Source organism: Hippoglossus stenolepis, chromosome 13 (assembly GCF_022539355.2).
Source record: "Hippoglossus stenolepis isolate QCI-W04-F060 chromosome 13, HSTE1.2, whole genome shotgun sequence".
Lineage (NCBI taxonomy): Eukaryota > Metazoa > Chordata > Actinopteri > Pleuronectiformes > Pleuronectidae > Hippoglossus > Hippoglossus stenolepis.
In genome coordinates this window covers 19239335-19251983 of record NC_061495.1, presented here as the reverse complement: position 1 = coordinate 19251983, position 12649 = coordinate 19239335, and the positions used below count along the sequence as shown (strand labels likewise).

At 41.2% G+C, this 12649-nt stretch overlaps 1 protein-coding gene across 3 annotated transcripts in view; it reads right to left on the bottom strand.

Annotated features, from left to right (window-relative positions):
- Positions 1 to 3500: 3500 nt before the first annotated feature.
- The window catches only part of znf385b (zinc finger protein 385B), a 44401-nt gene continuing 35252 nt past the window's right edge, over positions 3501 to 12649 (bottom strand). For all 3 annotated transcript variants that reach the window (XM_035175246.2, XM_035175249.2, XM_035175247.2), the window contains 7 exons: positions 9431 to 9567; positions 9087 to 9197; positions 6671 to 6842; positions 6196 to 6582; positions 5914 to 6098; positions 5070 to 5165; positions 3501 to 4789 (listed from right to left, as the gene is read on the bottom strand). In XM_035175246.2, the coding sequence (XP_035031137.1) occupies positions 4520 to 4789; positions 5070 to 5165; positions 5914 to 6098; positions 6196 to 6582; positions 6671 to 6842; positions 9087 to 9197; positions 9431 to 9567 (1358 nt within the window). In that variant the 3' untranslated portion in view covers positions 3501 to 4519. The remainder of the gene's footprint in view (positions 4790 to 5069; positions 5166 to 5913; positions 6099 to 6195; positions 6583 to 6670; positions 6843 to 9086; positions 9198 to 9430; positions 9568 to 12649) is intronic.

The window sequence follows — 12649 nt, the reverse complement described above, 5'->3', positions numbered from 1 at the left end:
GTTGCTTGTATCCGTCATGACATTGAAATGTACTGTCTGCAGGTTCTGCATCATCAGAAGAGGAAGGAGAGTGGGAGCAGAACGGCTTCTATCAGGGCTCACTGTGTTGTTCATCCAAGGCTGCGTGTGCAACATGTTGTCAATGTGTCGCTGTGGTTTAGTGAAAAAGTAACTGTGTCGATCATCTACTCAGTGTCGGGGAGTAAACGTTCCTCCACTGAGGAGGAACAGGTCAGACGAGGCGAGTGTCATTGTCAATGTGTAGGTTTAGTTCCCTCTAGTGGACATCAAATGAGAGGTATTATCATAGACTTTATTTAAAGATGGATGACATAGCATCTCCCCAAAAGAGAAGTCAAAACATCTCCATTGCCCCCTGGTGGCTGGTATGCAGTATGAGTCATGAGCCCTGCCTCATCCATGTTAGTAAAAGGGATATGGACAGAACCAAAAAGTCAAAGTATACATCAAATAAATCTTTCTCAAAGATGGTTCCTGTCACTTTACTTAGTTCTTATCACACTGATGTTTGTCCAGTGGTTCATTTTTATGGTAAGTTTGGTTTTTATTAGTTAATTGATAAAAACAGGGTGAGACTTCATGATTGACAGCTGAGACCGACTTGTGATTGGTCGAAGCCCGTGTATTGGTGGGACCTCACTTTTGCAGATTCATCCCACAATCGCACAAGATGGCAGCGTTCACGTCCGGGATATTTGGGCTTCATTTCTGGATAATGGGAGGTAGTGAACACACCTGGTCTTTCTAGCTTTAGATACAGTATAATTGTTGCACAATTATTATTTTTTTAGGCGCCAGGAGACTCAGAATGTCACAAGTCTTTTTGAGGTTAAGGTTGTTGCACGGATGAATGCATGATACATTCATCCGTCATGCACACACACACACACACACAAACACACACACACACACACGCACACACACACACACACGCGCGCACACACACACACACACACTCACGCTCACACACTCAAACACTTGTTGACCAGTGGAGTAATGCGCCTCAGTGCAGCCTTTACTGTATTAAGGGGGCCACCTTAATACAGTAAAGGCTATAATTAGAGTTGGATCTTTTAAGTCGTTGGTGAAGCACAAGTCTTAACTGAATGAATGTCAAATCAGTGGGGAGAGCATTGACCACTGTCATAGATTTACTGTTGTAGTCTGATTTTTGAATTGAAAATCTTATTTTGTAAATTACAGCACACTTTTAATAACAGTAACAGTCTATAATACTTTTTAAAGCAATTTCTAAATAAAAAGGGAGTTCATATTTGTCCGACAGATTTTATTAAGTGATATTAACTGATGAAAAAATGTGCAGTAAAATAGCTAAGTAGGAAATTGTGGATGTGATACATTGAAATGCTTCATCGTTGTGCATTTGAATCGTTGACTGCTGAATGGTAATCGAATCGGGAGGCTAGTGAAGGTGCACTAGTGAGCACACAGTTATCACAGTCATGTCAGACAGGCAGCACCTCCCACCTCCCAGCTCCTGTCCCAGTTTTGGTGGTTTTGCTTGCTTGTGTGGAGCTGAGTGGTGATGAACAAAGGACTAAGCTACCAGTGCCTGGAGTTTAAAGCTAATTAGCCTAAAGACAAAAACTAATTAGCTAACTTGTGTGAGGGTATTCAAAAAAATTGTTAAGTAAGTCAGAGATGTGATACTATATTTAACTTTTGGTTTTAAAACCTTTTTTTTCATAAATAATTATGAGAAGTGCCCTTTTTCTCACTTGAGCCCCTACCTCCCAAAATGCCTGTGCATGTATCTGGTTAGAGCTGTTTCAACGTCCAATCAGTTAAGGTAAACAAAGATACAGAAACAAAATATGGAGATAAATTTGACATAATCTCAAATTTTTGCGTGTGTGTGTGTGTGTGTGTGTGTGTGTGTGTGTGTGTGTGTGTGTGTGTGTGTGTGTGTGTGTGTGTGTGTCAGAAAGCTGGATCTGGGAAGCATCACCCCAGTTTTAGATTTAAATTTTAAAAAAGTGGATTCATTTTCAAAATGGACTCCATTTACAGATTAGCAATTTGAAAAACAAAAATGCAAATGCAGCATCTGCTGGGACAAATAACTTTCCAACTAAACTATACTTAACTAAACATAATCATTTGTACTAAAGTCAGTAAACACATCACCAGATGTGTTAAAAAAATAAAAAAATGCTGCCTGGATGAGAGAAAAGTGTGGGTAAACTGCTCCTTTTAAACTTTAATTATTCACTGTTAACATGTCATCTGAATTAATGGAAACCAGCTGTTTAACCAATTCAAATAGAGAACACATACACCCACACACACACACAAGCACACACGTACATATACACACACAGGTGCTCACAATCCTATTTTTCAACAAAGAACTTTATAACGTTTTGAACAGAAAATGACAACTTTATAACACATCATCTAAAAACAAAGCTTCATTTTAAACAGCCTGTTTGATTTATTCCAGTGTTGTAGCTCTGCTCAGTATCAACACTCGGCCTCTGTATCGCTGGAAGCAGAGCGAATAGAAAAGCAGCAGCTGATCTGTACATTATTGCATTATGATGACATCATTAGACGGAGGAGGAAGTCCAGGAGAACGGCTGAGAGCTCCGTGTTCAACATCAAAGACAGAGCGACCGTGACACCAGATACTGCATAGATAAACATACATCATAATATATACACTAAAAACGGTTGGTTCATTACTGGAAGACTGAGATGCTTCAAGTTATTCAGGACAAAGCAGGAAGACAGAGCAGAAAACATAAAGGAAGAGTTTAAGTTGTTTGTTTCTCCTTTTGTCAAATGTTTGATTTGTTATCAATAATTGTCTCGAGAATACTAATAGGCTTCTGTCATAATGAAAATGTACAGACAGTACATGGGCTGTATAGCGAATTAAAACACAAATAAACCTCAGTGAGTGAACACTGAACACAACATCAGATCGAACTTTAGATCATGTGGTTGCGTGAAAGTTGTGAAAAAGCTTTTGGTGAATATTTACAGTGTTCACTGGAAAATAAATTATCAGAGCAAAGTCAAAAGAAACTGTATTTTTGTTTTGATCATGGAAAGTGAATTAACTTATTAAAGGAAAATTGCTGTTGCAGGTTGTGAAAGGTTCCAGTGACGTGATAAAAGTCTTGAAAAGTTTCCTCTTTGTGAGATTCAGCGAGAGCAGGAGGAAGGTTGAAAGTGAGTGAGTGTTGACAAAAGTCAGGATGAAAGGTCTTTTTTCACTGTAAAACCAGGAAATCGTCTGATCCAGATTCCAGAGTGAGTCTGTAACAAATCGGCAGTGCAGACGACATCAGGTTCAGGCAGAGGTGTGGACTTCAGGCATGAGGAGAAACAGGAGTTTGCTTATGTATCAGAACCGTCAAATCAATCCAGATGTGATTTTCTTTTTTTTACCAAAAGGATCAAACCTGTTACAGTTTGTTATTCAGCTGTTAATTAGTTTTTTGAAGAGTTTTCAGCTGTAACTAGTATTTTGGGGTTTGGTCTTTTCTTGAGATTTGTGGACAGCCATCACAATACAGAATAAGCCAATCCTTATCATTACATTTATTTTTCGTCACATCGCAGTGTGTTTGCTCGAGATGTTGTATGTTGGGTGTTTAACAAGAGCACAGAGAGCGACACCACAGTCCAGTTTGACATGAAGAGCGCTGCGGTAGTCGTGACAACATGGCGGAGGACATCTGCTGAGTTTTCTGACTCCCGGAGGAAGAAGAACCTCATGCACTTAAAATATCTTGAATCGACGTGAATTCTGAGTTCAGATGAGATTAATTCAGAAAGAATCAACCCACCTCCAAACTCTGAGGACCCACTGCCACCTGAACCAGGCTCTAGGTCCAGGATACGTTTGTGTCTGAGCCCTGAAAAAGCAGAAAATTGCCTGACATCATTGTTCTATAGATTCAGTTTTCATAGAGATTTTTTTTATTATATGTCCTGCTTCCTGTTTCTCGATTCCTGAGGAATCCTGAATGTGAAGCTTTATTTTCAGCATATTGAGGAAACCACAAACACTGTGGATCGTTCATAAATGATGAGGTGCATTTTTTTGTTAGCAAGGTCAAATAAAGGAACGTGCAAATTTTCTGTTGTATCACATTTTCCATGAGATGGACGTTCAGCATCCCGATATCAACAAATGAGCTGAAGTTTCAGCTCATTTCCAGGATCACTTATTGCTTTCAACAAAATGTGTGAAATTCAGACATTTTTCCATTCAACATTTTCTCGTTAGTGTGAAAACAGCGTCACAGGTTGCTTCAGTGAGAAAGACGTCTGATCCAGGAGGATGTTTTGTCCCTGTGTCTCTTGTGAAGCCTCAGTCAGGTAAGAAGGTTGCAGGTTTGAATCCCTGCAGCTGCAAGGACAGAGCCAATGTTTCATATGGCCTCTTCTGCCCCTGTAGCTCCAAAAAAACTGGATTTCCGACGTCAAAGGTCGCTGACTCGACTCCCCACCACCACCTCTGTTGTCAGTATGGCGTGAAGAGAATCGACCCATGGCCCGCTCTGATTGGTCCAGGAGCCGGACGCAGGAAGGAGGCGGTGAAGAGGGACGAGGAGGCTGAAAGGCGAGGGTGGAGAGAGATAGTCGGGGTGAGGGGTGAGGAGGCAGGCGTGAGGAGGGGGGAGGATGAGAGAGAGGAGGGAGCGAGCGAGATGGAGGTGGTGAGGGTGGAGGGCGGAGGAGCGAAGGTTGTGGAGAGGAAGGAGGGAGAGAGGGATGGCTTCACTAACTCATTCTGAGGAGGAGAGGAGAGGAGAGAGGAGAAAGGAGAAGAGGACAAAAGAAACAAGGAGAAAAGAGAGCAGGAGACAAGAAGGGGTGAGGAGAGGATAGAAAAGGAAAGGAAACAAGGAGAGGAAATTATAGTTATTGTAACAGTTATTGATTTATTACTGACCAATAGTATTGATTGAATTATTGATAATGTTTCACATCTGCTTCTACAACAATACTGTACTTAAATATGTTAAGTAAATGTGAATTTGATTGTGAGAGAGTGGTAGAGAGACACTCACTGTGAGAGTGTTTCTCTGCGGTTTGTTATAAGGGCTGTATTTGGGTTTGCTGGGTTTTCCTGCCACCCGGTCTTTGTGCCTCCTGCTGGAGATGTGCTGCAACAAAAAGATCAACAAACACTGTTAGACTGACAACCAAACTGATGAAGGAAAACATGGTAGAAAATAGCTCATATTATCAAATTACCAAGTGACAGATCAAATTTTTCAACCACATTCCATATCATCTTTTTTTTTCTCTTCACCCTGAAGGAGTCATAAATTAAACTAGAAGGCTGATCGGAGAACGCACACCTCGGCCGAGGCTAACACCCGGGCCACACTGTCTGCGTGAGTGGTGCATGTGGACTGTGGAACGTCTCCACATCGTGCAGATATACACGTCTCAGACATGTGCGCTGCCCTGATCTTCTACAGAATTAAGGACCTGCCTATTTTCTCCAAATGTCGAGTGTAGTTCACAGCAAAAAAGACGGTGAAAGATTATCTTTCACCACAGTTTCAATATATATCTGTCAAATATGTCACAAACATATAGATTTGAAACACTTCCTGTACCTGTTTCAAAGTCAAAGCACTCCATTGTTCCTGTTGACTGACTTAGTTCTAACAAGGTTTTTATTGTAATCACAGGAACAGAAGATGAGTCCTGGTATTTAATTGAGCTCTTTCTTGGGTCATGTTCTAGCGCTCCACCAAATTTTATGGAAATCGTTGGGACTCGTTTAGAGTCGTTTAGTTTAATGATTAGATTAGTGTAATCCTGCTAAAAAACTACCAAGTACACTATAGTTAATAACAGTAGACTGATGTTATACTGTTCGTGCCAGAGGTGAGTTTCCACCTGTTTGAGTTGGATCTCAGAGTTGACGTGGACGTCACAGATCTGACAGTGGAAGGTTTTGTTCTGCAGGCCGGAGCCTTTCAATCCCAAGCTGCTGCCGTTCTTCAGCTTTGCTCCGGGTCGAGGGAAGGCCTTGATCGGCCCTGCGCCGCTCCGGGCCTCCAGCATCGTCTTGTGCTTTGAACCTGGAAGCAAAAGACGCACAGAAACCAGCTTTTATCAAATGAGATACATAAAATATGACCCAGTTGGCTTCCCGTACATCACCTCCATCCACCTCACCTGCGTTATGAGCCTCCAACTGAGACAGAGAGTTGACAGCCACTTTGCAAAGAGAGCAGTAAAGCAGCTTCTTCGCCTTCTCCTCCTCAGATTCAGCAGGGAGAGGTGCATCCTGGGAGGAAGGAGGAGGAAGAGGAGCATGGGACGAAGACGAGGTGACAAGAGCTGGAGGAGGCAGAGGAGGGGAAGCTTTGGAGGAAGCAGAAGAGGAGGAGGACGAGGAAGAGAGGGCCGGAGCGGGTAGAGCGGAGGGAGGACTGGAGGGAGGAGGCTCACTGCTGGCTCTACTGGACGAGGGCGAGGAGGAGGAGGGAGGAGAGGAGGAAGAGGGGAGGAGGAGGAAGGGTTTGAGGGGAGTTGAGGAGTCTGTGAGGCTGGATAAGAATTCTGAAGAAAGAAATGAAAAACATCACGTGAAACAAACTGACCACAGCATAAAAACATTGTAACATTCTCATCAGCAGATAAACTCAACCTGTGTGCTGATTGGTGCTGCTGTTAAATGAGGCATGAGGGGCGGGGCCGGCGGGACTGGAGTAGCTCCCATTGGTCTCTGCAGTGATTGACAGCTTTGTCTTGGCCTTGTTCTCCTGAGACTTGAGCTTCTTGGCGTGACGGCTGCCTCTGTAATGAGCCTCTGCTTGAGACTGATGGACAGAGAGACAAGTAACATTTAGATTTGTATTCTTCTGTCGTCTGAAATCCAGACTGTTCTCTTTGTTAGTGTCAAACAGAAACGGCTGCACTTACCAGACTCAGCACCAGGCCATCAAGCTTTTTAATCAAGCTGTTAACGTACCATCTCTTATATTGAACTCTATTTTATTTTTATTTAAATCTATTTTATTTAAACTGCTTTTTTCCTTCTCTCTTTTTCTTACTTTTTTCTTTATGTTTCTTATAAAATTGTCTTTATTGCTGAGACGACCTGTCCTCTTGTCCAATACCTGCAACCAGTTTCTGAGACTCAATGTCAGATAATAGGTGGATTATTTAAGTTATCAAAACTGATGCAACAAAACCAAATAAATCAGAGATCATACTATTAAAGGTTCAGTGTGTAGAATTTAGTGACATCTAGTGGTGAAGTTGCATTTTGCAGCTGAATACCCCTCACCTCCTCCTCCCCTTCCAAACATGAGAGAGAACCTGTGGAAGCCTTCAGATGTCATAAAAACTCAAAAGGTGTTTAGTTTGTCGAGTCTGGGCTACTGTAAAAAACATGGCGGCCTCCGTAGAGAGAGGACCCGCTCCTGATGTAAATATAAAGAATTTAAATATAAAGGGCCCATTCTAGGTTAAAGAAAACAAGAATTTTTACAATTTAGATGAAACACACTAGTGAGAACATCACTGGGATTATTTTATACTCAGTTTCTGCTGATAGATCCCTTTCACCTAGGTCTTACACACTGAACCTTTAAGAAATAATAATAATATATTATCAGTCAGAGTTGGAGGTGCTGAGAGAAAGTCCATATACTGCTCTCAACATTCGTGAATTTTGTGAAAACTGAGGGGCCAACAACATTTTATAGCAGTTTTAATAATAAATAATAATACATTTTATTTCATGGTGCCACACTAGACACCAAGAAACACCTTACGATACATCACAAATGAACAAATGAATAACTAAAATACAACCAGCACGTATCAATACAAAATATGTGACATAAGAATAGTTGAAAAGTAAAACCAAGGTTAAATTCAGGTTAAGAGAACATTTTATGTGAACATGAGAGTGACTACAGTAAAACTAAAAGTTAAAATTACAATTACAACAGGCTGCAGAATTGACTTTAAGGCAATTAAAGAAAGGAGAGGTTAAATTCTGCCAACATGCAGGACAAACAACTCTTCTGTCCACGCTGCCTTTGGCCTTTTCAACATCTATTAGATTTTAAATATCTTATTCTCCTCGGCCTTATAATGAACTTCATGTTTGATGTGCTTGCCCACTGGTTTCAGATGGTATTATGTTGTAATTTTCATTTAATTTTACTGTTGACTGCCCAACAACTTGCTCTTCGGGGACAATAACGATTTTCTTGATCACGGTACAGTTCATCCTGTGTGGACCATGAATTTCCGAAGTGGTCTGGATGACTGGTTGCATTCTGAGTACGACAATGTCAGTGCATTTACAGCTGCATTAATGTGTTTTCTCCCGTCAGTGTGTCAGTAATACACCTCCAGGCCAACAGTGTCCTCGTGTCATGACTCAACCTTTACTCAGCGTATTAAACTATGTTCTCCTCCTCTGATTCCTGTTTTAATGTTCACTCATGCATTATTTGACCAGCTCATAAATTAGTCAGGTTTGATTGGCACGTCACTAATGAGCAGCTCGTTACCTCTCAGCAGTCATTATGTGATGGAGCTTAGTGTCCTTAACACAGCTCAGTGTAAACATAGAGGGGTAGAGGTTACACCGGCAAAAACACACTGTGGCAGTGTTAAGTATCACACAGGCCCAGTTCGTTTGAGTTTAACAATTCAAATAAGAATATTTTGGGGGAAATCATCTTCGGTAAAACAACTTCATGTTTGTGCATCCAGTGCAGAGACGGACCCAGGAAGTTGTTTTGTCCAGCTGAGCAAAAACTGCAAACATTTGTCCGGTCGAAAGTGAAAAAAAGTCCAAAATCATTTAAATTAAAAGGAGATCCTGTCGGGGCTGGCATACCATCATGTATTTAATCAGCTCTTTGTGGTTGTATTCAGTCTCTATGTTGTCATTATGTGTCTCCTAGTAGTCGTTTTGTGTCTTTTAGTTGTTGTTTTGTTGTAATTTTGTCTCTTTGTTGTGGTTTTGTTTTATATGTTGTTTTGTCACATCACAGGAAGTTGATCACTGAGGAAGATGAATGAAACAAACACACACTTACATCAGAGTTGAACCTCAGCTGACAGACGTTACATGAGATGACCTGTCTCTTTTTGGGCACCATGGTAACACCGAAGGTGTGATTGATGACGGCCTTCTGCACTGGGTCCATCTGCAGGAAGCACACAGAGGTCAAAGGTCGGCAGCCTGCTCGGGACTGACTGAACTGTGATTAGTCTCTTAATCACAGTCAGGAGCTACATCACCCTGTCACCATGTCCTGTTACTGTCCTTCACACACACACACACACACACACACACACACACACACACACACACACACACACACACACACACACACAAACACACACATAATGAAACACAATGACACAAACAGTCACATACCGTGTTGAAGTTTGGAAAAAGTCCCACTGGCGACGCCGTCTCGACAGAGTAGGTCAGGAACGGTTTCATCATCACTGAGGGACCAGTGGCCCCAATCAGCCCTGGCAAGGCCCCGCCTACTGCGCCACACCCTATTCCTGCAAACAGAAAACAGTTTTGAGCCTCGCAGATTCTGCATATTTTCTGACGAGCGAGTGGGGGGGGATTAATGGCACTTCAATAACAATTTCAAATGTCCTTACAATGAGTCTTTATGCTGTTTTATCAAGACACTGATGAAGAGAAGCAGCTGCTCCACTATAGTCAATACATAACAACTCTCTTTTTGGCAGATATCACTGGCTCCAAACATTCTATGGAGCTAAATAAGACTCTTTATTCTTGATTTTTAACCCATTCTTCCTGCAGATCACTTTAAGTCATGAGATCATTTTCAGGTTGTCTTGCACAAACAGCATGTTTGAGATGTACACACAATTTTCAATGATGTTGAAGTCAGGGGACAGTGAGGGCTGTTCCAAAAATTCCAGCCTGTGTTTCTCTTAATAATTCACGGTGGACTTTGGATCATTGTCCAAAGCCGCCGGATTCTTTTCACTCTCACTTTCTTGACGGCAGCAGAACATTTACATCCAGTATTTTGGTGATTTTTAATGGAATCCATTTTTTCCAATTAATTTGAAGGTTTTAACCACAAACAACCAAGCCCTCATGCATATCATGTATCATCAACTAAACTTATTATATTATTCTATAATTATTACGATAGCTGTGGTTGGCTGTGGTTCAGGAGACCACTAACCAGAAGGTCGGTGGTTTGATCCTTGTCTCCTCTAGTCTGAATTTGTGTGTGAATGGGTGAATGTGACTTGTACTGGGTGGTCAATAACACTGGAAAAGGGCAGTATAAATAAGATCAGCTTACCATTTATAAAGGCTACTGAGTTGTGACCATTTGTGTCCATATGTGTAACGTTAGCTTGAACCGCAACAAAGATTTTCCCGAGTGATACACACACACTTCTTGGCAAAGACACCCAAGAACAAATGGAGGAAATCCATCCCACTCAAATGTTTATATCATTTCAACCTGGAGACCTGAGCATCTGCTTTACAGTAAGAATGTGAAGAACATATGGAGCTGTGACCGCTGGAGGCTCCAGAGAGGCATTAACATAGAGAGAAAAGAGAGAGAGAGAGAGAGAGAGAGAGAGAGAGAGAGAGAGAGAGAGAGAGAGAGAGAGAGAGGGTGAATGAGCAGCTCACATAATGAGTCCATGTGTCCAGTCGCCACGGGGCCAGTGAGAGCTGCTCTGTTCATCTCAACCAATCACAACCAAAACTACTGTGAAAGATTAAAGAAACAAAAGTGTCCTCAGTCCCATTGTAAAATTACAAAGTGATTATGACCCAGGAAAACTTTTAAAAGCCGAATCAAGAGTTTACTTTTGGGTTACCCGTGAGGGCGGTTGACCAAAGAAAAGTGGTGACAAATCTGAAGTCTGAGCCCAAATTTAAACCTGCTTGTTCCGTGGTAAACACAAATACAACACAAATCTACATGAGTAGATCTGACGAAGAAAAAGTGCATTTCTTCTGTCAGTGTACGTTTATAGTCACAGCTTATAGACACCCTGCAGTGAAGGATCTCATAACAACAGAGAGTAGGTGGAAACACGGAGATAAACTAAATCAGCCCTGACGGAGGAGGAGGAGGAGGAGGAGGAGGAGGAGGAGGAGGAGGAGGAGGAGGAGGAGGAGGAGGAGGAGGAGGAGGAGAAGTTTTATGGTTATTGTTTTTTCTTTCTATCAAACTTGAATTAAGTAAATATATTCCGTCCTATTTTAAATGTACAATAAAGCAGTTTAGCTGATTCTAAATTCATTATTCTTAATTCACACCCATTCTGAATGACCATAGACTGTGTGTACAGATGACATGGCTGCTCCACCTTAAGTGAAGCCAAAGAAGGCCCCTGGTGGCTGGCTGCAGTATAGGTCAAAAACCCTGTTAGTGGATGGGACATAGACCAAACTAAAAAGTAAAAATACATTTTGAATAATGCCTCAACAATGTTTTTTGGTATTCTTTCCAGTAACTTTAGTTTTCATTACTTATTTAAGGCTATACAAATGGTCTATGATTGGAACCCACTTTAAATGCACAACAACTCAATGGAACCCATTTTAAATACCATATAATATATTTACAGCTGTCCTATAGCTACCGACACATGTTTTAAATACATTCTAAATGCACTATATCTTATTCTAGCCTATTTTAATTGGATTAACTGACTGAAATACATTCTAAACCAACTGATGTAACCCATTGTAACTGGTCATAAATAAAATATACATCACTATCAGATTTCAATTGTAGTTTGAACCATTTAAAATGCACAAAAAAAACTATAACCCAATGTAAGGTATATCCAGGTCAGAACAGGCCAGGCCTGGCCAGGCTACATGTGCATGCCTTTAGACTGACATTAGGCTAGCTGTGGATTAGCTGCATGCCACACTACTGCTTTCGGAGTTTGACCTCATATAGCAGAGCAGGAGTCACAGCTCTTTATTAAGTTCAGGACAACATGACACACCACGGTGCTGTAATCAAACACATGTAGCTGGACACACACGGCGACCACTGTGTGGATCAGCTTTTATTAGCTGGAAGATTATTTGTGATGGTAAATACAGATTGGGGCCTATTTTTATCGATGGTGTTATGTGTCAACTTGATGGAAAAATAAAAGCTTTGCATTCGATAATGCAGCCACAATGAAGATGTAATACTAGTAAACTGAACCCATGCACACTGTCATTGCTAAAAATATCTCCATTGTCAGAGCAATGTCAATAACTTTCCATGTGTAACCCTTTCTATATAGTATATATCTTCCTATAACTATTAGATTTTCTTTTGTTTATATTGATTGTTCACTTATTTATTGCTTTTTTTCCTGATGGCTTTTATGTCTGATATTGTCCTTGCTGCCGTTACATGGAAGTTTCCCATTTGTGGGACTAATGAACTATTATCTCATCTTGTCAACAGCACGAGAACCAATCATGACTCATCAAGCATCACTGACACCATCTCAAGAACCCATAACTCATCCATTACTGGTGCCCCCTCAATTACCCTGGAACCTTTCTCAAAGACACCTTTACAAACCTACTTGTCTCTGGGGTCAGTTCCTCCTCTGTGTTGAT